Source organism: Cnephaeus nilssonii (genome assembly GCF_951640355.1).
Source record: "Cnephaeus nilssonii genome assembly, chromosome: 9".
NCBI classification, from domain to species: domain Eukaryota; kingdom Metazoa; phylum Chordata; class Mammalia; order Chiroptera; family Vespertilionidae; genus Cnephaeus; species Cnephaeus nilssonii.
In genome coordinates, this window is record NC_137080.1 from 8141371 (window position 1) to 8166987 (window position 25617).

At 42.2% G+C, this 25617-nt stretch overlaps 1 protein-coding gene across 8 annotated transcripts in view; it reads left to right on the top strand.

Moving 5' to 3' along the window:
• SYNE1 (spectrin repeat containing nuclear envelope protein 1) overlaps nt 1-25617 on the top strand; it is a gene marked incomplete at its 5' end in the record, with an annotated part of 384290 nt that overhangs the window by 40131 nt on the left and 318542 nt on the right. For 7 of the 8 annotated variants that reach the window (XM_079780696.1, XM_079780700.1, XM_079780701.1 and 4 more), the window contains one exon: nt 23950-24011. The exons of the other annotated variant lie outside the window; for it this stretch is intronic. In XM_079780696.1, the coding sequence (XP_079636822.1) occupies nt 23950-24011 (62 nt within the window). The remainder of the gene's footprint in view (nt 1-23949; nt 24012-25617) is intronic. 8 annotated transcript variants of the gene reach the window in all.

Below are 25617 nucleotides of genomic sequence, written 5' to 3' on the forward strand. Positions count from 1 at the left end.
GGTGCGATTCCCAGTCAGGGCACATGCCCAGGTTGTGGACTGGATCCCCAGTTAGGGGGCGTGCAGGAGGCAGCCGATCAATGATTTGCTCTCATCATTGATATTTCTATCTCTCTCCCTCTCTCTTTTATTCTCTGAAATCAATAAAACATATTTTTTAAAAAGAAAAAAGATACATCAAGAAGGGTAAGAGCTATTAAACTAAGACTGGAATGGGAGTGGTCCGAGGATGGGAGTAGAAGCAATCAAAGGTGACTGAGGCTTAGGGTGGGGCAGGGAGAGGCTTACCTCTGCTGTAGTCAGTTCTCAGTTGTTTTCATGATCTTGGTGAATATTCTTCAGCAGCAAAGCCTCTTGCAAAGTACGTGGCAGCCGCATCTATATTTTTACCTGCAAACATGGGCTCTAGCTGAGCCGTGTGACTTCTCTACGGCACTGAACTAATTGTAGCTCCTAATAAAATCCTTCCTGCTATTAAAACATTTGCAACAGGTTTTATTCTTGCAAAAGACTGAAAGATACTTCATTAGCCCCAGTGATTGTGGTCAGTCTTTGAATACAAAGCTTGATTTAATTTAAGGAAAAGACAAGAAAATCCCTTTTTATTATGTGAACAATTATTATTGTCTGACAATTGAAAGCTGGCATTCTGTGCATTCTTCAATTTATTTTATTTTTTATTAAATTTATTGGGGTGACATTGGTTAATAAAATTATGTAGGTTTCAAGGATAATTTATTTTTAAAAGCCTTTTTTGTATGAAATTGATTGGTATAAACCATATTTGCTTTGGTACACAATCTGTTTTGTTTTTTTCAGATCTTCTGTTAATGCTCAATTATAAAGTCAAATTCTATGTCCATTTCCTCTTCTTGCTTTGAGGGCTACCTAGTCTTCTTTAACCCAATGGCCTAAATGGAGTTAGATTTGAGGAAGTCCAAAGACAAAGCTGGATTTTTCCACTGACTTTTGACAGCCAAATTTTGGGAGAATGTAAGATAATTTTTGTACCTCCTCCAGCTAATTTTAATAGGAAGGTTAAGAATCTGGCTGTCCTATTCTTATACCTGCTGTGACCCAAGTACCTTGCCAAGGTTTTGAAAGCCCTTTGGTCTTGTTCACCGTCTCACTTGGAAATATCTGTGTCTTTTGGAGTGATGATTTTGTAGTAATGATTTTCTAGTTACTCACCTCTGATAAATTTAGGAATGTATTCCTTAGAAGTTATGCTGATGGAAAAATGGCTAGGTTTAGCAAAGTGAACACGCCAAGTTGCAAAGGATTACTCAGTCGTCAAGAATTTTAACTATAATATACTCTTAGAAACCAATTTATTGAAACAAACAACAACAAAAGAACCACTGTGTGTGAGAGTGTTGTAAAGTGTGCAGAACAGGACTCAAAAGTCAACACTGTAGGATATGCTGGTACTTCTGCCACAAATACCCACTAACCGGTGATTCCCAATCAGTACCTGAGAACTGAGGCATTGTAACATCAGGCCTGCTCCCCAGCACTCAACAATCAGTTCATGCATAACACTTTTTTTTTATTTTGTATATATCCGAAAGCCGTAGAATGTGAATACATACCAGTAACTGTATGAAGCAAACAGCTAACATGGATTAGATTTAACATTAGTGAAAAAAGATGGATTGGTACATATTTAAAGAAAAGAAAAGAAAAGAAAAGAAACCACAGCAGGAGCAATTTAATCGCTGACTGAATGGCCACCAGAAAGACATGCACGGACATGTTTGCGGATTAGTCAGGGTCCACTTTGTTCTTATTCAGCGCATTATGCAATAGTCGTCTCCCAGAACATTACTGATAGTGCTGCGAGAATTGCAAGAACTTTGTTTAAACTGAATATTTTTGAAGAGGCTACACTCACATGGTAAAGGTAGGGTGGGAGGTAATAATAAAGTAAGTTATCACAGAGGAAGCGCCTGTTATGTTCCAGGCACTGTGCTGAGTGTGTTGCACAGACATGGCCCATTTCCCTCCCCAGCAGCCCTGGGAGGCAGCTGCTATTAGTTTCCCTTTCTGAAGCCTAAGGAAACTGATGCGTAGATGGGTAAAGATGTTTGCTCAAGGTCACACAGCTAATAAGCGGTGGTGAACTTAGGTCATTCTGAATCCAAAGATCATGTTTATCCCCATGACAACACACTCTAAAAATGGAAGCCATTTCAGATGATTGCTGAGCTGCACTGAAATGCCATATCACTGCTCTCTCAAATGTTATCAGCAATCAACATAATTACACTATCAGACAAATATTTTAAGGATGTAAAGCACTGGTTTTTAAACTTCAGTTTGGGTAAGAATTGCATGAGAGTTGTGCCCAAAGCAGAGCTCTAAGCCTTAGACAACTCTCTAAATGCCATCTGCAAGTATCTATATGGATAGATGGCAATATAGGGTATCTTCATTCTTCCCTTATTTTGAGGCTCAAATTGTAATTACAAACTGGTGTTGGTGCCCACTTACACAGGTTGGAATCAGGAGATTCTTGCATGCTTATGTCTTTCAAACTAACTGATAAAGAGATGACTCAGAGCTTGAATAAACATCCCTAATGTATTTTGCCTTTTTTTTTATTTTAAAAGATCAAATGTATTCTATGGTTCCAACAGGTGGGACAGAGCTTTAGCGATAATCTACTACATATATATATATATATATATATATATATATATATATATATGTGTGTATATATATATATATATATATATATATATATATTGTTTGAAATATTACGTATAGCATTACATATGTTTCCTTTTTCCCCCATTGACCTCTCCCTGGCCACCCCCCATACACACACATGCCCTCACCCCCTATTGTCTGTCCATTGGTTAGGTTTATATGCATGCATACAAGTCCTTTGGTTGATCTCTTACCCCTCTCCCCTATTGAAGGTTGATAGACTACTATATTTGAAAATGAAGCTGCTCTGTTTCTTAGTCATAGAATTTTGCCTTCTAGGGTAATGTTCTTTTAGGATAGGTAGGTGTTATTATCACAATGTGTTTGATCATCTTAATCAGATTTTTTAAATGCTTGACCTGATTCGTGAACCAATGTGCTGGAGCGCCAGGATGACAGACTTTCACAGGGAAATCCACAGATTTTATATCCACAGAAGTTATAATTTATACAAGGCTCAGGTTACATGCTCAGCCTTTTTGAGGATCCGTATTCTGAAAGCTTCTTGAGCATCCGTTCCCATGTTTACAATTGGAGAATGACGATTTGGAGCCATCTCAGGGAAGGAGCCTTGTGAGATATGGGATCCAACCTACTTTTTCATCCTTTCTCTCTAGCTTCTCTCCAAGGGGGCCTTGCCCTTAGAGAAGTACTTCTTTCTCATTCTCCAGCCCTTCTTTTTCACTGCTGGAGGCTTTTCAGCAAAATGTTGTCTAATTAGAGCAGCTGAGACTGAGGGGTGAGTGACAAAGACCTGCCCTTCCCAGGAGGTATTTACATTCCTGAAATGCTTACTCCACTTTTTACACTGAAGGCAACTCCCTGCTCCAGAATTTGTGGTGAGATGTGTTCTGTGCTGGTGTGCTTTACCAGGAAAACACACCGACACCACATCACCCATTGAACACGGAACACCAATGAGCAAAATGTATGGGATCCCTGTTTTATAGTTTTGGGCATGACATTAATTCTCTTTACCTCTGCTCTATTCCCTTGGAAGTGACTCCACCCCCTAACAGAAAGTGAGTCACCCTTAGAGAAAGACGTTTTCTGTAGCTCATCTTTCCAACTGCGGAGGAAAGAGATTTGCCCATTATTTCTAACTTTCTGTGGCTAATTGGTTTTGTGACATTGGGCAGGCCACGGACTCAAACTGCTTCTTAATCCACACAAAGGATCTAATTCTATTATTCTGTTATTCTGAGTTTCCTTTATTTAGTTTATTGCCTTGAAGGCTCTAAAATGTGAATAATTTCTCCAGTAAAACATGTGAAATGAGCAGTTTTACAAGAAGCAAGACATTTAGTACTGAAATGAATTGTTGTAATTGCTAAGTAGATTTTTGTGCATTTTTAATACATATAATAAATGGACCACACCTTAAACCAGGGTAGGGAGAGAACTGAATGAACATGAATTGACAATTGGCAAAAACGCAAACGTACATTTGTTTGTAGAAGTTGGAGTCAAATATAAACGGTAGCCCTAGCTGGTTTGGCTCAGTGGATAGAGCTTGGGCCTGAGGACTGAAGGGTCCTGGGTTCAATTCTGGTCAAGGGCACATGCCTGGGTTGCAAGATTGGTCCCCAATGGGGCGCGTGCAGGAGGCAGCCAATCAATGTTTCTCTCTCATCATTGATGTTTCTATCTCTCTCCTTCTCCTTTCCTCTCTGAAACGAATAAATATATATATATAAATTGTAGTAAAAATTACCTTGGTTATCATACTGGTTACAGTAAAATATTAAGTATTATGTAATGACAATATCAACTAGAATCTTAAGTACTGTTATTAAAGTTGCAGACATTTATTTTTAGAAATATAGATTTCTCGAATGCTTAAGGCCAGTGCAAGACTGCGGTTTTGAAGATACCCCTCACCCCCACCTTATCAGGAAGTGACTGGGGAGAGTTGTTATTGTACCTACAAAGATGATAATCTCTTTGCAAGGGCACTGCGAAACTTTGTGATGGTGCACAAACTGGCATTAAGTGTTTTTAATATCTGCCCTGGCTGGTTTAGGTCAGTGGTTAGAGTGTTGGCCTGTGGTCCAAAGGGTCTGGGGTCATGAGCTTGATTCCTCGTCAAGAGCACCTGGGTTGCAGGTTCCCCAGCACCCATAGGGGTGTGTGCGGGAAGCAACCTACAAATGTGTCTCTCTCATTTCAATGTTTCTCTCTCTCTCCCCCCTTTCTCTCCCTCCTCTCTTCCACTCTGTCTAGAAATCAATGGAGAAAATGTCCTCAGGTGAAGATTTAAATTTTTTTTATAACCCATTAAAGATAGCAAGTTAGTTGGACATAGCAAGTAAGCAGGAGGCAATTTTAAAGTCAGCCTGAGTCACATATTGCTCTTTCCTTTTTAAATTATTTAAGAAAAGAAAATCCTGGTATTTTCTCTACCAGAGAGAAATCTTCCCTTGGTCACCTAAGTCACTGCAAAGAAAGAATCAAATCCTTACCCATAGCAGTGTGGAGACTGCCATCAAGGTGAGCCCGGGCCCAGGGCGCCATGGCCTAACTGGCCTGATACGGAGGGATGCCTAGGAAAGCCCAGTCTCAGGAAGGGATGGACAGAGAGACTCATCACTCTGGTTGGAAAGCTAGGAGAAGGGCAAAGACTGTTACCCGACTAAAGGGCTCCATTTGCCTGCATGCATCGAAGCCCAATCAGACGCATACAGGAGTCTGCAGCAAAGAAAGTGTTTATTTTGGGGAAGTGACCCACACCGGAGTCACAGGTGAGCCAATGCTCAAAGACCTGGCTCCCAGCTGGCTTCCAGGGGATGGGTTGTATGGGGGAGAAATAATCATGGCAAGAAAGGGAGTTAAGGTCACAGTGAGGGTCAGGGTTTCTACTGAGTGGCCAGCACTAGGGTAGGGGTATTTGACCAGGGCATCTGGTCCTGATGTCAGCCAGGGCATTGCTTCTTCTGGTTTCACCACTTTCCTGGGCCTGGAGCTGAAACAACTGAGGCCTAGATGCTGTCTCTGGTTTGTCTGCAACTCTGTCTCTGTGGTCCACAGACCCGAGTCTTTGTGCTTAAGAGTATTTGGTGCTGATCAGAACCTCATTGTGCTGAGTGGATATGCAAGGGAGAAGGAGGTGGGTGAGTCGGGTGCTGGAGGAGGCCAGTTTGAATCAAAAGGAAAGAAAGGAGTAAAGGTCATATTAAAGAAATGACGTTTCTGCACAGTTACGGGAGTTGGCTCAGAAATCATATTGCTTCTTTAATCTGATTTTTATCTAGTTTTTATATTTATTTCACAACAGCGCTAAACTAGATACTGAGCACTGCTTTGCGTGCTTCTCAGATATTGACTCATGTTATCCTCCCAACAATCTTGTGAGGCTGTGATCAGCATCATCCCCATTTTACAGATGAGGAAACTGAGAGGTGGAGAGACTTGCCCAGGAGTGGATTTTGGGTGCTTGCTGTTCACCACGGTGTCTCAGGGTTTTCCAGCTTGTGGTGCAGATGGTAACTCCCAGGCTCGACTCTGCGTGAGAACCACCTCGGGAGTCTTGTTGGACAGGTCGCTGATCTGATGCAGTAGGTGTGGGGTGGGGCTGGGGAATTTAAATTTCTAACAAGTTCCCAGTTTTAGACTAAAGGCATCAAGACAGAAGACAAAATATTATTTTATGTTTCTCCATTGCCTTTGCTTCAGGGAATAATGGAAGAGGTCAATAGTAAGAACGGAGACAAGGAATTCAGTAGAAACATCTGAATAATCTATTCTACATATGTCACTACGGGGGTAGAGAGCAACCCATTGATAAAGAGCTTTGCTATTTAAAAAATGAGTTGTATAGGTTAGAAAAACAAAAGAATGTACAATTTTATGTTATTGTGAGAAAAGAACATGCTTCATTGTTGAAAAATTAGCATGATTTGGTTAATGTTTAAAATAATACCTAGAAACCAAAGGACACGTTACAATGCCACAAAAACCTAAGAGTTGATGGGTTGTTTTCCTACCATTGAGGTTATAGCCTTACGTGATGAAAGGCACTGACATAACTGCAGTGGTTTGTGAAATTAATATTTGAGTCAGGCCAAGCCCCGTGAGGATAATCCCATGAAGACACCTTGCTCAAAGTGGCCTGTGGTTTCCCTTCCTGCCTGATTTCCATTTGGCATCCTCACCGCGGATGATTCCACTAAGCCTTAGCCTAGAGAACCAGGAACTTGAGAGATACTGCCAAATGCTATCTCAACTCTGCTCTTCATATAATTTGGAAGGTGGTGGATTAGACTGAAACTGCCTCTGAACCCATATTTTACTCCACTTGTGCCTCCTTCCCATGACATTTCTTTGTCATTGCTGTTTTGTAACTGGGATTTTTTCTCTCTCCATGTTTGCATCGTTTCTTCCCCCCCAAAAAACAATATTGCCCTTGACAACACAAACTGGAAATCACGGGGAAGGTCATGCTGGCTGCTTGCTCCAGCTTGAGAGGAGAGAGCGTGTTATTCTTGAAAAGTCAGCATCCCTATCTTGCCCACGTCTTTCCTTGTGGGCCTTTCTGTCTTTATGTCCATGAGCTAAGATGCTACACTCTGGGTTCCCACATGCCCACAGGTTCAACCTCTCAGAGTAATAAAGTAAAAGTGAGGCTGCTATAGCCTCCTGGCGTTTACACACACACACACACACACACACACACACACACACACACACACACACAGCACACTATATTGTTGGAGAGGAAAACCCCATACTTTTGAGATGTAAAGGGACTAAGTTTACAAAGCAGTCAGGTTTAGGATCCCATCTTTTTCCTCTTTTCTCCTTGCTCACCTAGCCCCACCCTTCCCAAAATCACCCCTCTACTTAGTCAGTGCCTGGCACATCATCTGGGTGCAATAAATCTTTCTTAAGGCCAATGAAGAAACTCAGTCCTCCTGAGGACTACAAACCCTCTTTAATCTGACTTTTCACCCCCACGTTTCCTTGCCGTTGGTACTGAGTAGCTGCTTACCAACTGGAAATAAGATTTAAATGAGAAATGTGAAAAACTAAGACATGCTACCTATTTTTAAATCCATTGTAGACCATCTCTTATTTTTTTCTTCTATTGCTTAGAAGTATATCCTTTCTTAGAGGTGCCTTTTTACATTTCTTGCAGCAAAGGAAGTGTCTACATGGGGATTTTTAAGTGATTTAAAGTTGAGCAATCTTTGGTTCATTCCTATGTGAATACAGGTGAGCCTTTCAAGAATAATAAGGTTGAAGATTCAATGTTGAATGTATTGGTGTTTGGCGGGGAGGAGCATATGCATAATAGAACATTTTTAAAAACTTAAAAATATCTGTGCGGACAAATGCCAAATGACTGCTAAGTCCACACTTTTCACTGACTTTTCAAAGCTACACGTGCCATTCTCAAGGGTGACTCGCAAGCCCTGGGCTTGCTCTCAAAGGCTGCAGGGTTACTTCACCCCCAATGATTAATCAACTTACTTGCTAGCCCTAAACGTGTCAAGTTAAGTGAAACATACTGGCTCAGATTTGCTTAGGAAATACTTGCTGGAATGTGTTAAATTTCAGACGGAGCCCCGATTCTGCGTGTCCAGAAGCAGGTGGAGGGAGAGAGTAAGGGAGAGAGAGAAAGAAAGAGAGAGAGAGAGCGAAACATCAATTTGTTGTTCCACTTTTTATGCATTCATTGGTTGATTTTTGTATGTGCCCTGACCGGGGATCGAACCTGTAACCTTAGTGTATTGGGACAATGCTCTATTCAACTGAGCTATCCAACCAGGGCTGTGTATACATTCTAAAACCATATGATTCCCCTGGCAACTTTCTATAATATGTATTTTATATTGTGATTATAATTTTTATCATGTGTCATAACATTAGGTACTTGGGAAAAAAATTTCAGCAAGTTCAAAGAACAAATTAGAAATGAACAAGATTGTGTAGATATAAATATGAGACGTGTAAATGTTCTTATAATATTGGTCTACAAAAGGTTCAATTTCTTTTTCCCAAATTCTAAAATTAAAACTTTACTTGTGAATCTAAGGTTATCATTTGGGATTTTTAATCCTTTGAACATTGTTTTTCAACCAAAAAATGAACCCTACAAAGTTACTAAGATTTTAAAACTAGTGAGACGGCTTGAATTCTTAAATATTGACTTGAAAAGCTGTTACTTTTCCCCCCTGAAAGTGCATCTGAAGCACTTTTCATAAATCAATGTGAAACTGCCTTTGCAGAAGCACTGGCATCGGGGATCAGTGCATGTGGCCAGTGAGCAGGGGGCCAGGCCGATGACTGAGAGAAGAGTGAGATGCTTTGATAGAGGTGCTGCTGTAGGGACCCCTGCAGGAGAGTGCCCCTAGAAGAGCTGCACGTTCCCTTGGTGACAGCAGAGTTTTGTTTAGCTGCAAATTGAATTAGGTCAACTTCCAACATTTCCTATAATAGGCGGGATATGAGAAAAACAAACTTCAAGACTCCTGGTATGATAAAAGGTACTATTGTTGTTGTCTCCGTGTGTGTGTGTGTGTGTGTGTGTGTGTGTGTGTGTGTGTGTGTTTATTTTTTTCTTCTAATATAATTTCATCCTGAATCTCTGCTATAACAAAATTGGGATTATGTAGAATATATTTTAAAATAACTCTGAGTTTAAAATTATTCTTTCAATTTTATCTGAACCTAAGACCAATGGAAGTGAAATGAATAGTACTGATTTGTGCTCATGATTGACAGGTATTCTTAAAAAATGGTTTCTAAAACATTGTGTCTGCCATTTATGACAGAGTTGACTATCTTCTTCAAATTAATGAATAAAAATCCTCTTGGAGCCTGAATCTCAAGCTAAACATTTGTCATAGTCTGTGAATGACTTCATTTTCCTTTTGCTTCCAGTATTATTGTTATTAAACTCAAAAATTTAAAGTACGTTGGCTTATTTCATATCGTTATGTGAGCATAATGGAATTAATTCAACTTATCTTTAACTTGATTGTTTTCAGACATAAAATGTGAGGATGACTCAGAATCCCACCTCTTTACCACTATGTTTAGATAGAGGGCGGGTGGGTAGCCAGATACACTCTAGTTTGCCTCTGGCATCAAGACCATTTTCCTTCAGTGATGGCCCCCAAATGTAATTAGTAACTGAGTCATCTTTCTTGCTGGAAAGCGATGCAGATAGAGTGATGCACTGATAACAGCTTGCTCTTGATGCAGACTGGTGCTTCCCAAAGTGTTATATACGCTTCACCATGCACTCTTACAGCGGACTGAAAGTTGCAGTCTGGTGTTTGGTTCTTTATAAAAACTCCTAAACCTTATATGTGTTTCCTTTATATCTTTACACCAGTATAAGCAACTTTTACTTAGTTCTAATTGTTCTGAATTTCCTTGAAATAATTCAGTTTGAAATAAAGTACTTAAAGGTATAATAATTTAAAATACCGGGAAGTGGGGTGGAGAAAGAGAACAGGAAACCTCTTCTACGTTCCTCAAGGATATAATTAAAACGATCACCTAGCAACCAAAATTAATGTAATATATAGTATTATTTTATATAATATATTATATATTCTTTCCCCAAAGATAGAATTAAAATAACCACATCAAAAATGACAACAGTTTCTTTCTAAATTGGGAGAGTCTGGATTCTGCTTGTTACCTCTTCCTAAGATTTCTCATCATATCGCTTCCTAGCTCACTTCCCATCTGTGCATATATGCAAGCCAAGTCTTCCTTTTTTCCACGTGTCTGAACTCACTTAACCTGCAAGGGATTTGAGAAACAGCTGGTTTCAGAAAACAGAGAGTAATGGGCCTGTGGAAAACTGGGAGAGGTTGTGCCATACCCCCAGAACACTCAAATTAAAATGTTTGCTTAGAACGTTGCTGATGGAAAACACCCCCACACCATTCTGGGCTCAGATCTGGCCACATGCCAATTTTGGCAACTCCTGTTTCTCATTTGTGCAGGCTCCTGGCCAATGATAGGCAGGAGCTGGAAGAAGAGCACCAAAGCAGGAGGAAGAGTCGAACAGGCTGGTTACATGGAGGCCAGACAGAGGCAGGACTACAGAGCGGCTGCGGAGTCCTCTGGTGGGAGAAATCCAGAGGTGCCGCTGCTCAGCAGGCTGAGAGGGCAGAGGGCAGAGCTGAGCTCCGTGGGTTGGAACGACAAAGCAAAGGAGTTAGTGAGAAGCCATCCAAACTGGTAGAAAGAGTAGAACGTCGGAGACTCTGAATAGTGGTCCATCTCACGGAAGGTGAAGCCTTTCCTTACCCGATTTTGCACTTTCTTCTTTGCTGCCACACTCTTAATCCCATCCTCAGGAAAGCGCACCCGTGGGCCTTGGGAACGGCGTTCATTTGTGCATAAATGGAGAAGGCACCGTCCCGTGGTGGGATGGGTGGGACGGGGTTTGACTTTGGGTCAAACAGGTAAAGGGGTACGTTGATTCCCTCCTTATGCCAAGAAAGAGAAGGGAGGTGCTATTCTCCTGGCTACTTGAAAGGAGCCCATTATCAGAGCAGTAGTTAACTCAGTAGCTGATGTAACACATGCAGTGGGGTGCAGCCAGGTCCTGCCCTTCAGCCGGGGGCTCTCATTCCCCAGCTGCCCAGAGTGTTACCTGCTGAAGGCTCACAGCTGAGACCTCCCCAGGATGCATCATCAGAGCCAGGGATCGGCCTCAGCCCACTTAAGCCCCTCCCCAGGGTAGCCCATATCCAGTGAGTGGTTGATGCCTGGGGACAAAGTTCTAGCCTTTGCCTCAATTTAGGACAACCCCGAAAGACCATCCAGCCCCAGAGACCTGACTGCACCCCAGGGCAGCTTCGTTCTCTGCCGGAGCCTGCTTCCCTCACGTCTTTAAAACAGTTGTTTGTAAGAGCACATCCCCCCAAAACCTCCCGCTGACAAAATTCCTTCTAGACTTGGTCCCTGTGGTACACGAGAATGCCAAGGCAGATGCAAATAGAGAGGTGTGGAAAGGAAAATTATCCTGTGCATTTGTGTGCGAGCCCACTTTCTGTGCCTCTGGTTAGATTCTGTTTCCTGTTCTGTGGAGGGTGCTGGAGCAGGGGTGAGATGGGCGGAGAATGAGGAATGGAAGAGGTTGGAGAACTAAAGACAGGAGGTCAAGGTGTCCCTGGGAGGAGACATCCTTAGAGCTTAGAGCTCAGGAAGGCGGTGGAACATATGGTCTAGCTTGGAGGTGCCCTCTCTCTTGGCTGGATTCTAGCCACATGGTTGCTCTCATGGTGTGGTGCAGGGGTCAGAAGGGCTTGGTGTGGCTTTGGCACTTACTTGCTGAGACGCTGTATTTCTGAAACTGAGTTGTCTTATCTGTGATTGGGGATCGTGTCAGGGTTGACTATCTCTGGGGTTTGGTAAAGATCAGATGTTTATATATCCTGGAAACCCCTATGGGCATGTGGGCATGAGGGTAGAGTAGAGAGGAGTAAGTGAAGGCTTTGGAGAGACCCAGAGCCATGTGCTGCGACGCTGTGCCACGCTGTGTCACGTTAGGCAAGTTGACTAACCTGATAGCCCCGGCTTCCTCACATGCAAAATCGGGGTGGGGCCTGGGGAGAGATATTTCCTCATAGGGTTCTTGTACAGTTTAAATTAGATGATGTGTGTAATCATGTGTGCAACATGACTGCCACATGATAAGTTCTAAATAAATTACAGTTATTATCATTAAAAATCAACTTAAAAATAATTTGTTACCATACAACTAAACTTGAACACATGGTTCGGGGCTGATCCCCAAGAAATCCATGTGGGACACGCACCTGCTGTGTCATACGACAGTCCCTGCTATGGGCGGCGTGGCCGCAGGGTCTGTGATCCAGTGTGTCTTTCCCGAGGAGGAAGGTCACTGATGTCATCCCCTCGCCCAGGCCTGGAGGGGTCCCAGGCTGCAGCCCACCTGGTGCCCTGTGTGCCACGGGGCGTCCAGGGCTTCTTAGTGGCGAAGGACACTCTGTGCTGAAGTGGCACACGTTTGCGATTGGAATTTCCAGCACTAGCTCCTCAGACTCCGTGATTTGACCTTACTTTTCAGATTTACTCTTTATCATTTCATCTCCATTTCAAATATAGGAATGTCAATGTTCAAATCACAGCTCTCTTTACACCTTCTTAAGGGGACATGCGGTATAAAATAGAAAAGTGAAATTGTGTCAAGTTATTTTATTTCTGCTTGGGTATTGAGAAAAATAATAGAGAGAAAAAGAAAATTTTGATTAGAAGGTGCAGAATAAGAAAAACAAAAAAAAAAAAACCCCACAAAATCCCCAAATATGGGATTGCAGTCTTTAACCTGCTTCAGACAAAGGGGAGTAATTTAATGAAAAACAAAACAAAAAAACAACACCTGTACTTTGAAGGCACTAGCTGGGGGAAAGTCATATTTATTTGGGTGAACTATATGGTTTTAAAAAGCCTAGGCTCAATACTGGACATAAAATACATCAACACTGTGGTCAACTACTCTTTCCTCTCTCCCCTATCCAAAAAGACACACTGCATTTTGAGTGACTAAAAGACTAGGATTAAAGCGCAGTTTTATGTTTGAACAGGGGTTGTGCGGAGATGGCATTTCAGGAAATTTTTCAATACCCTCTTCCTGCCCCTGGGCTGGTCTTGCTGAGCTCCCGCCACAGGAGAGATTTCGAAGCTGCGGTGGCTTCCTTGCAACACCAGCAGCAAAGCACTCTCTAAGGCAGAAGCTGTGGGTGGCAAGTTCGTCCCACGCTAGCATGTAGCTCTCCTAAAGGCCTCTGATCGGAAATGATGCTTTCCCAAGGAGATCAGTTGTCCTTGCTGCTCAGGAGAAATCGCCCAGGTAGAAGCAGCAATTTCTCCTCACTGCCATCCTAACAAACCCTAGGGGTTGGCTCGAATTTTCTGCATGTTCACGTTGCCTGTGGCCTTTCATTCATAACCGTGGCCTTTCTTTTCATCCACTCATTGATCTGATGTTACTGTTTCGTCTTTCCTTGCGTTGCGTGTACAGGCCTTGGGCTGTGGTCTACTTTTTTGATTCCTGCCCTCCCTGCTGGACTGTGAGGAGCCACAGCCATCCTCTGAGCTTGCGCCACCCCAGCTGGTCAGAGTGGGTGCTGGCACGCAGGTGGGGCCCAGCTGCATTTATTAAATAAGTGAGGCAAGTAATCTGCAAATGAATCGGGTGGAAATGAGATCAGAGTAGGAGTCAGATCTTCTGAATTCGGGCCACGGTTCTGTATGTCTCTAGCCTTTATTCCACTTTCTAGATTTCTGACACATGTCTGAACCCCCCACCATGCTTCATTTTCTTATTCACAACTGGGCTAATGGTATCTCCTCTGTCTATTCGGCCACGTGACTTTTGTAGCCTGACCCCAGTGAGCAGACATGAAAACATAATTCACATGTGATAAAGACATAAGGTATTTTCATTAATTCACCATGTGGTCATATTCTTTCCCAATGTTGTATATCCACAAATAGAGGAAGGAAAACGTGATGGGGAAAACACATTCACAAAGTTCTGCCCAAACTATTCAAATCGATTATCTTTATTTAGAATTAGAAGGCATTGAAGAAGCCACTGGTATGGATTGCCATACTGGGTTCTGCTGTTTCCACTCTCTCATTATACTTATTGCTTCTTTTCTCTTTATTACAGTTATTGCTCTGCGGTTGGGCACGCCTTTACCGTTGTACTTAGTATTGTATACATGATTCTGTCATGTATTTCAGACAGGAAGGGAGAGGAGAGAGGGATAGAAATATCAATGATGAGAGAGAATCATTGATCGGCTGCCTCCTGCACACCTCCTACTGGGAATTGAGTCCCACAACCCTGGGCATGTGCCATGACCAGAAATTGAACCATGACCTCCTGGTTCATAGGTTGATGCTCAACCACTGAGCCACGTCAGCTGGGCTGTATCCAGGATTCTTTATGCAAAAGTTGAAGGGCCAGCTTTGTTTTCTAGTTCAGAATCTTTTGAATTTTAGGAATATATGGTGGGCATTCCACATACTATGTATCATCTTCAAGCAGTTTGTCATCACAGTCATTAATATTTCTGCAGAGAAAAGTGTGAATTTTAACAGCAAGTGGGATAAAGATTATAAACAACCTCTTCTCAATTCTTTTTCCCTCCAAATGATTTTATTCAAATGTTCTGAAATTGAGGGCTATTTAAGTATCCAAGGCTGGTGCATCTGTTACCTCCTCTCGCCCACATCCCCACACACACCTAATTAAAATTCTCATTTAAAGAAAGCATTTTCCCTGCTGTTGTATTTATAAGGAATAGCCCATTGCTGGGTCGCTGCCTGGTACATTGTCTGATCCATGTGTCCTTAGAAAACAAGACAATTTAACTGCCTCCCAACCAAACATTCATTGAAGATTTGATTTTTTTTTTTTATATTTGACTGACTGGCATGTGCTGTATGCTTTCCCTGGTCTGACAGTGATAAAATTAAAATGTTATGAGAAATGGCTCAACTATATTTTTAACTAACAATAATCAACTGAAGCTGGTCAGCTATTTCTTTTTTTGGCTTTTTAAAGTTCTGAAAATATTTTAAAGGTTTAGAATAGTAAAATAAACCAAGCACAATATGAGGATATCCACACCCTCTCCCCTCCCACCCACTCCTCACCACGTAGCACCAAACTTTCCAGATTTGAATGACAGCATATCTTAGGCACCACAGGATATTTCATTTATATTGGAAAAATCATGGAATTTCTATGTAATCTTTCAGCAAAGGTCATAGACTTATCGTGCTGTGGTATTTCTTAAAATAAATATATCTTTGGGTAAAGATTTTGCCCAAATAAATATATAAACTGTGGGAATAACCCAGTATGATAATAACTTTTTGAAATAGTTAATTAGATAATAATAATTCAAAGCAAACATATACAAATTTTCTGACTTCCACTAGATTGAGTTTGCCAGATTAGCTGAGATAGAAGGTCCATCTGAATTTTTCTTCACATCAACTCTTGTCCTCCTGTTTTCTTTCATGATGGTTTTAGGGCAGTGACTTAAGACATCTAAAAAAAAAAAAAAAAAAAAAGAGCTGCAGGATTTCTAAAGGCCGAGAATTACTAGTAGATGACGGAAAGTTGTTTCTGTTACATTATTGATCAAAGCAAGCACAACACAAGATCAGATTCAAGGAGAGGGGAAATTCCATTCTACTCTTTGATGGGGTGAAGGGCAAAGCCACATTGCAAGGGAAGATACATATTGGGACCAAAGAACTTTGTGGCCATAATTTGAAATTTGTTCTCTGGTCACCATTTTATGTATCCTTTCTACATCAAAACACAGGCATCTCCTCTCAAGACATCAAAAGTCTCATCCAATTATGGCACCAAGCTCCAAGTTCAGTATCATGTTATCTGCATCTGGTCCAGGTACGGATGAGGCTCCTCAGCGTAATTTCTCCCAGTCTCCAGGTTTGTAAACTTAAAACAGAAGTTACTGCTCCCTACTGACCCGGCATGCACTGATGAGACCAGGGGAATAGCTGTTTCAGTAGATGCTTCTTCCAAAGAAGGGAGGAGTGAAAAGGAGATAGCCATCATGGTCCAAAGTAACTCTGAAATCCAGCCCGGCACAGGCAGCCAGTTCCTTTAATCCAGGGGCAAGACTTCTCATCTTTCTGACTAGAGGCCTGATGCACGAAATTTGTGCAAGAGTAGGCCTTCCTTCCCCCGGCTACTGGTACGGGCTTCCCTCTGGCACCCAGGACCAGGGCTTCCCTCCGGCCGTGGGCAGGCACCCAGGACCTGGGCTTCCCTTGAAGCCCTGGATTCATTTGGAAGGTTGTTCGGAAGGATGTCTGGTCTAATTAGCATATTACACTTTTATTATTATAGATAAGAAGTGGCTCATGTTTGTGGCTGATAGTTTTGTTAGGCTTCTTCCTAGCCACAGAAATGTCTGGTTCCAAGTCCTCTCCTCACTTTAAACTGGCCTGTCCCTTAGTCCAAGCTGGTGGTGTTTTTACTTAACAAATTAGTTGGCTTCCTTGAAATCTGCTTGGAGTACATTCTGTGTCCCCCAGACCCAAAGTTTGAAACAAACTTTGAACCACACGTGAAACTGCTATGGACAATACTCTTAAGATTCCTAGATGCTGGTTTGTCTAGTTGAAAAGTTCAGCGAGGCACTACCTTAAATCATTAGGGTTCTTAACAAAGAGCCCTACAGTTACACCCATGATTTATTGCTACCTCAAGTCTATTTTTTACTTTGTAGATCTTTTTCCACAAGAAACTGGAAATGACAGACCATCATATTTCCTAATCTACCACATCAGAGGTTTCCTCTTAATTCTACTCTCAAATTTAGAAGTTCCTTCTTTAGTTTATCTCTTTATTTTTCCAGTCTTTTATAAGATGTCAATTGACACTTTCATAATTGTCTTTAAAATATATTTTTATTGACCACAGGGGGGAAGGGAGAAGGAAAGAGATAGAAACATCAATGATGAAAGAGAATCATTGATTGGCTATTTTCTGCACACCCCATACTGAGGATCAAGCCTGCAACCCAGGCATGTCCCCTGACTAGGAATTGAACCATGACTTTCTGTTTTATAGGTCGACACTCAACCACTGAGCCACAACAGCCAGGTACTAGTTGACCCTTTCAGTCTTCTGCAGGGAAATCTCTCTAGCCAGATACACCAGTTCAGGTTACTGCAGATTACAGAATATCTATTTATATAAAAGGCTAAATGACTGACCGAACGTCCATCCAATCATCCAACCGACCAACCGGCTGGTACATATAACGTGCACTGGCAATTTAAAAATAAACGTTGACTAACGCATGCACGAAACATATAAAGCTCTCACTGACGCCAATCACATGCATGTATTTTGATCTGTCATTGTTGATCATGAATTTGTTTTTGTTGATATTTCTATAATAGAGAAAGGGCGAATAGCAATATTAAAATATTTTTTCTAATTAATTTCCTTTCAATGTGCATGAATCCGTGCACCGGGTCACTAGTATATACATGAAATACCTGTGGCTCTTTTCTAATCTTCTGTAGCCATCCCCTCACTGTTCTTTCAGCCTCCACTAACAGTCTCTCAGTGTCCTCCAGCCTCCTTCTTCACCAGGTCCCAAGGCCAACACCACTGTTAGAGCAGCACTGCACTCTCAGTAGCAATTTCTGTTTCACTTGGCCTTTGCCACACCACCACCGGAACTGAGTAGCTGGCACTATAGCACATTGCAGTTTCTCACGTCTCTGTGAGCGGGTTAGGTGTTTCTTCTGCTGGCTGTGCCTGGGCTCACTGGTGTGGCTGCGTTCAGCTGGAGCATCAGAAGGGCTGTCAGCTGGTATTGGCTGTCACCTGGGGGAGGGTTCAGTTCTCCTCCAAGTGACTTCTTTCCCTGTGTGGTGGTCTCAGGGCAGAGCTTCAATAGAGCCAAAATGGGGCTCCAGACCTATAGAGGCCTGACCTCAGAAGTGACGTATAATCAATCCCTTTAACCACATTATCCACATTATTTGTCAAAGCAAGTCTCAAGGCCAGCCCAAGCTCACGGGGTGGAGAAATCGACTACATTCTGGTAGGAGAAGCAGCAAAGTGACATGGCAAAGGATGTGCTGACCAGCACAGGAGGAATTTGTGGACATTTTTTACAATCAGTCACAGTCTGGTCCTATGCATTTGCTTTCATCCATTGTTTAATTTAAAAAATCTAAACACTGGGTAATTATAAACTGTTTATTTCATTATGTTGAACTAATTATTTCATTACATTAAAATATTCAATATTCCTTAGATCTACTCATGTCTGACAAAATTAGTGATTGAGTTCAGTAATTGTAGATCTATAATTAGGATAATATAATTCTGATCCCAAAATAATCATTTAACTTAGGCCATCTGATTGTGGCTGTTATTTAATTAATGATAATTACATTGTCACCTATGTTTTTATTGTGTTTTTTTAATTTCCTTTGTAGCAACATCATTTTGTTGCATCAAAAATTTTAATCTCTATATTTCTATTTTTAAATCCTTTCCAGTGTGATTTTTTTTTATTGAGATGAATCCATCTGCATCAAAAATGACATAAAGTTTACTTTATTAGGTACCAGTAGGAACGATATGATTGTAAATGTATGATTTTTTCAAAATTTACATTTTCAGGTAATTAAAATCTTTAAGATTTTCTTTAAGCCATTATTGTCATTAAAGCACCTGAAGTGTATAATAGTAATCTGCAAAAGTAAGAAAGTTAATCATAACCTATTGCAAACTGAATGTACCAATCAAAAATAAATGTACCAATACATGATCCTCTAATATCAATACATGATGCCCCCAATTTCAGACTTAACAACTATATCTACTTACTTAAACAGTCCTTTTTTTGTGTGTATTTATACATTTGAGATAACATTGAAATCAGTATTTTGTTTGTCATGATTATTTATGGTTCTGATAAAAATATACCATCTTTATATCCATGCCAATATATAAAATGTTATATCCCTCATATATAAATTCTTATAGAAGAATTTGTTAAATATATTGAAATATGTTAATTTCAATTACTGTTAGCATTTGTGAAAACACCATATGTTAAAAGGGTACTTATGGGCATGTATTTAAAAAAATTAATTTAGTATTAATATTTAAAAGCTAGTTGCCATAGTATTCCCTTTTGGTTTTATGTTATATACTAGAAGCCAGGTGCACAGATTCGTGCACTGGGGGGGTCCCTTGGCCTGGCCTGCAGCTCTCCAACATCTCCTGAGGGGTCCCAGATTGCGAGAGGGTGCAGGTCAGGCTGAGGGACCCTACTAATGCATGATTGGGCCGGGAAGGGACCACGGGAGGGCTCCAAGGCATGTCCAGCCCATCTTACCCAGTCCCCATTGGCCAGACCCCAGCAGCAAGCTAACCTACCTCCTGGAGCATCTGCCTCCTGGTGGTCAGTGTGCATCATAGCGACTGGTCAAATAGTTGAACTAATGGTCAGACTCTTAGCATATTAGGCTTTTATTATATAGGATTATATATAGTAAATGTGTTATATGTAGTAAAATGAAAATACCATAACATACTAGTATTTCTAGGCAGCAAATTTTTCATGATTGATTGCAAAGGCTCCAAACAACCTAGGTCACCTTTTACTCTATCTCTGAGCCTCCAGGTGCATGAGTAAGTCACCCAGGGCAAACCACAGCTGTGAGAAATCAGCAAGTCACTGTCAGTTATGACTCAGCAGGAGGAAAACTGGTAACTATAATTAGGTGTGACAGTTACTTAACGGTCAAATTTAATCACCCTTTTTAAGTTGGTTTCATCCCTGCATGTGTCATGATCTTGTCCTGAAATGTCAAAATACTGAGGAAATATATAAACACAACAAAGAAATATAGAAATTGAATCTCAGAGCTAGCTCCCTTTATTTATCACCCATTTCTAGAGAGGGATATTGCCTTGGAATTTGGGGAGTCTTTCTTTTTAAAAAAATCTTTATTGTTGAAAGTATTATATATGTCCCTCCTTTCCCCCCATTAACCTCTTCCAATCCAGCCCCTGCCCCCTATCCCAGGCCTTCACCACCGTATTGTCTGTGTCCATGGATTATGCATATATGCATACAAGTTCAATGGTTGATCTCGTCCCACACACCCATCTTCCCCTGCCTTCCCTCTGACAATGAGTGGATTAGACAGATAGTGATTATCTATATATATAAAAAGCCAGCAGCCAGAACGCTGTAATGACCAGAACAACCATTTGCTATGATGCCCACTGCCGCCAGCTAATAAGCCCGATTGTGGGTGGGGCCAGCCAGCCAACCTCCTGCAGCCTCTCCCCTGGATGGCCCCACCCCTGATCTCCCCCCTTATCCCAATAGGGGGCAGGGATGGCCCTCCAACCTCCTGTAGCCCAACCCCCCCTTCTGACCCCACCACAGATCGGCCCCCCACCCTGATTAGGGGCAGGACCAGCTGGACAACCGCCTCTCCCCCTGGCTGGCCCTGCCCACAATGGGCCCCCACCACCTGGATAGGACCATGGCCCCTCCCCCCAGCCAGCTCCACCCCCAATCAGCCCCCCCCACTCCAATCAGGGGCAGGGCCGGCCCGCCAACTGCCTGCAGTCCCTCCCCCCAAGCTGGCCCTGCCCTGATAGGTCCCCCCCACCAATCAGGGATGGGGCTGGCCAGCCAACCAACCACGGCCCCTCCCCCCCAGCCAGCCTGGCCCTGACTGGGGTGGGCCAGCTGGTCAACCTCATGCCATCTCCACCTCCCAACAGGCCTGGCCCAAAATCTGCCCCTATCAGGGCCAAGCTGGCCAGACCCCACGTATGCATGAATTCATGCACTGGGCCTCTAATTTCTTATAATAACATTAACCCAGGACCATGTGCATGCACTAGCCTTCCTACATAGACTTCTCTCAAGGACCAGCCTCCAAGTCCTGAGGTCTGTAGGAAACCCCACTTTGGAAGCAGAACCAGTGATGAAAGCCTGAAGGGTGAAACACCTGGAGAACTTCCATAGCTAGAGCCACCCCTCCCCAACACTGCACACAGACTGGCCTCTAGGAAGGAATCAAGATTCAAGTTATAGGAGCGGGAGGGTGAGCTGCATCTGTCCAGTATACTCATCTGCATCAACACCAGTCCTTAAATCAGAGCCTATTACCGGTTCCTATGTGAGAATTCCCACCTCAAATTCTGGCTTCTCAAATGCCACCTCTCCTCTATGCTGAAGCTGTCATCTCAACCAGACATTTCATATGCATTTTGCAATGGGTTTGAATTCTCATAATCTTCCCTCTCGAGCCTGTTACTTCTATTTTTCCTTTCTTGGTTAGTGGCATCACTATTCAGTTGACCAAGATAGAAATATAGAAAGTGCCTATAGCTCCTGTCCCTCTACTTCCTTTGATTCTACTTCTGATAGGTTCCCTTGCAGCTGTCTAATGCATCCTAGCCCCGTTGGTGCTGCCCTATAATAGAATCCATACAAGTTCAATGGTTGATCTCTTCCCATTTAACATGGGTCCTGGTAGTATGTTCCCAAGTATTCTCTCATCCCCTTCTCCCTTCAACTAAACCTCTACACTACCATCAGAATATGTATTTGTGTGTCTTAGACATGAAATGACCATGTCTTTGTCCAAAACCACTGATGATTTCCCCATTGACTATAAGATAGAGACCTAACTCCTTGGCATGTTAGTCAAAGGTTTTACTAACCTGGTTCTTGGCTATTTTCTAGGCTCACCTTCAATCCCTTCTTAAACCTTCTTCACTTATAATCCAATCAAAACCCATCATGCTTTTAAAAGACTGCCTCTTTTTTCCTACAAAGTTCTCTACCAGAAAATTTCCACTTCTCTGCTGATATTAAATAAAATGGCATCTCCTTTTTAGCTGCTCTGGGCCTTCTAGCCTTTTCTCTTACCTTACAGGAGAATTACTTGTTTAAGTATTTATATCCCCTTAGCACTTTCTATGTTCCTCCATTACAATAGCTGACACATTGCTTTGGGAGTTGGTTTACATAACTGTCTCTTCCATTGTATGGCCAGTTCCTTAGGGCAAGGCCTGTTTTTTAGTCTCCAGCAAATCCTTAGCATATTCCTCCATTCATTTCTATGAAGCATCTACTCTGCAGTGGTAAATAAGACAGTGATGGTTAAGTCAGGCATGGTACCTGCCATTTAAGCTAGAACATAGATTCTAATAGTGGAAATGAATAGGCATCCAGATTTGATGATGGTGTCTTAACTAAGCTGATATTGGTGGAGATGATATATTCAGGAAGTAAAATCAACGGCAATTCCTTATTCACTGGTGGGGGTGGGGGGCTGAGAGTAGAGAGCTAAGAATGACCTCGGGTGACTGGCCTAAGAATTAGGTGAATCTTAGGTTCCATTAATAAAATTAGTGCTGTGATTCTTAGCACTAGAGAACTGAGTTTACTTGTAGGATATCATCAAACTTTACTGTGCTTAGAACTAACATACATGTTCGAGAAAAATGTCTGCATGAATTACAGTTTTTATAATTTTAGTAGAAATATTAAGCATGAATATATATATATCCTCCTATCTAATAAAATAATAATATGCAAATTGACCATCAATCCAACACACAAGATGGCTGCCCCCATGTGGATACAAGATGGCCACCACAAGATGGCCAGCAGGGGAGGGCAGTTGGGAGGGACCAGGCCTGCAAGGGAGGGCAGTTGGGGGTGACCGGGCCTGCAGGGAAGGGCAGTTGGGGGGACCCAGACCTGCAGGGGAGAGCAATTGGGGGGGGGACCAGGCCTGCAGGGGAGGGCAGTTAGGGGTGACCAGGCCTGCTGGGGAGGGCAGTTAGGGGCAAACAGGCTTGCTGGGGAGCAGTTAGACATCAATCAGGCTGGCAGGGGAGTGGTTAGGGGGTGATCAGGCTGGCAGGCAGAAGTGGTTTGGGGCAATCAGGAAGGGAGGCAGGCGAGCAGTTGGGAGCCAGCAGTCCTGGATTGTGAGAGGGATCCCTGATTGGAGAGGGTGCAGGCTGGGCTGAGGGACACACACAGCCCCCATGCACGAATTTCGTACAGCGGGCCACTAGTGTGTGTGTGTATATATATATATATATATACACACACACACACACACACACACACACACACACACACACACATATATATATATGAACAGTTGGTAAGACTACATCATGTTTTTCTGAAAAGCTGAAATTAGAAAAAATCTTAGGATTAAGTATTAAATACATTTAAATAATGTTTCTTTAAATATACAAGAACTTTAAAAACCTATGTTATGATAGTTATGTAAGTTCCTCATCAACAGCATTATAAAGTAGTGTTATTATTCATAATGTATATTTTTTAGACATTGTTGGTCTCAGTGAACTTTTTACAAATAGCTTTCTTGAGGTATAATTGTTCAGTGAAGTTTCAATAAGTGAATGAAGGTAAACATAGGGCTAACATATTATAAAATTTAAAGCACTTGCTGATAATCCTTAAAAGAATAGCCTAATTAATTAATATACTTGAAATTATACCGACTCTTCTTTTAAGCAATAATTGGTAAAATGAATTAAAAGATAAAATAATATTATGATTACTTCCAGAGTTGTGTAACTATGAGTTTTTTTTATGATATAACTTCATGTCATACTATGTTATCTAATTAGGTTTTTTTCCCTTCTAGATGAGCAAGAGATAGTACAAAAACGAACTTTCACAAAATGGATCAACTCTCATCTGGCCAAGGTAAAGGAAACTACCAGAGTTCTGTGTTTACTTAGTTTGAGCCAATAAATCATTAAATGTACAGTATAAAGTCATGCTGCTTTTACTGTGGTCACAATTACTAATCAGTGATATTGTCAACCCTGTCAGTTTAACTGTTGCCTACGTATAGCACTTGCTCACATTGCTCTGGGAGAAATGAAAGAATGCCTAGAGCCAAGAGCAGCTATTCATGTCAATTCAAGGAATACTGAAATATTCATCCAGTTATTTCTCCTGTCCTAAGATGTGTGCCATAGAAAAGAATTGGTACTGGATTTTCTTTTTTGTGTTTGTTTCGATTTGGAACAGAAAGCAGCAAGGAGTGGTCTGCCCTGAGCAAAGAATTCTATCTGAGGAGGTCATAATAGTGTCTCTAGTGCTTTGATAGGAAGTAACCAAGTATCCGTGGTGGCAGAACACTGACATCAGGTTGTATCAGTGACTGTATTTGTACAGTGTAATGACTGAACATAAACACTAATATAAACCAAATTCCAATACAGCTATCCTATATAATAAAGAGGTAATATGCAAATTGACCATCACTCTAACACAAGGTAGCCACCCCCATATGGTCAAAGATGGTTGCCCCCATGTGGACAAAAGATGGCCACCACAAGATGGCCAGCTGGGGAGGGCAGTTATGGACAATCAGGCCAGCAAGGGAGGGCAGTTGGGGGCGACCAGGCCAGCAGGGGAGAGCAGTTAGGGGCAACCAGGCTGCCAGGGGCAGGCAGTTAGAGGCCACCAGGCCTGCAGGGGAGGGCAGTTGGGAGCGACCAAGCCTGCAAAGGAAGGTAGTTGGAGGATACCAGGCCTGCAGGGGAGGGCAGTTGGGGGTGACCAGGCCTGCAGGGGAGGACAGTTAGGGACAATCAGGCTGGCAGAGGAGCAATTAGGTGTCTATCAGGCTGGCAGGGGAGTGTTTAGGGGGTGATCAGGCTAGCAGGCAGAAGTGGTTAGGAGCAATCAGGAAGGCAGGCAGGCGAGCGGTTGGGAGCCAGCAGTCCTGGATTCTGAGGGGGATGTCTGACTGCCCATTTAGGTGGGATCGGGCCTAAACGGGCAGTCAGACATCCCTCAAGGGGTCCCAGATTGGAGAGGGTGCAGGGTGGACTGAGGGACCCCCCCCCCCCCCCGTGCATAAATTTCATGCACTGGGCCTCTAGTATTATAATAAAACTAGAGGCCCGATGCATGAAATTCATGCAAGGGGCTCGACCATCGCAGCCACAGCTTGCCTCAGCCCTTGTAGCCCTGGCTTAGTCCGGAAGGTCGTTCAGTTGTCTGGTCTAATTAGCATACTATGCTTTTGTTATTATAGATTAATCTCTTGGCTTGCTGATGAAAAAATATGCAAACAAAAAAATCATCGCATTTTTAAAAATAAATAGAGACAATGGGACAATTGTCTGACTTGAGTGAGAGGATCCTTTGGCTGAGAGCTGTACCTATAGTGTTCGAGGCATAACCCTATGAGCAGTTTTTGATAAGAGATTTCCCCAAAGTCTCTTTTATGGTTCAGAAGCAAACAAAACATGGCAATGTGTTTCAGTCCAACTATACAAATTAACTGCTTACTGTG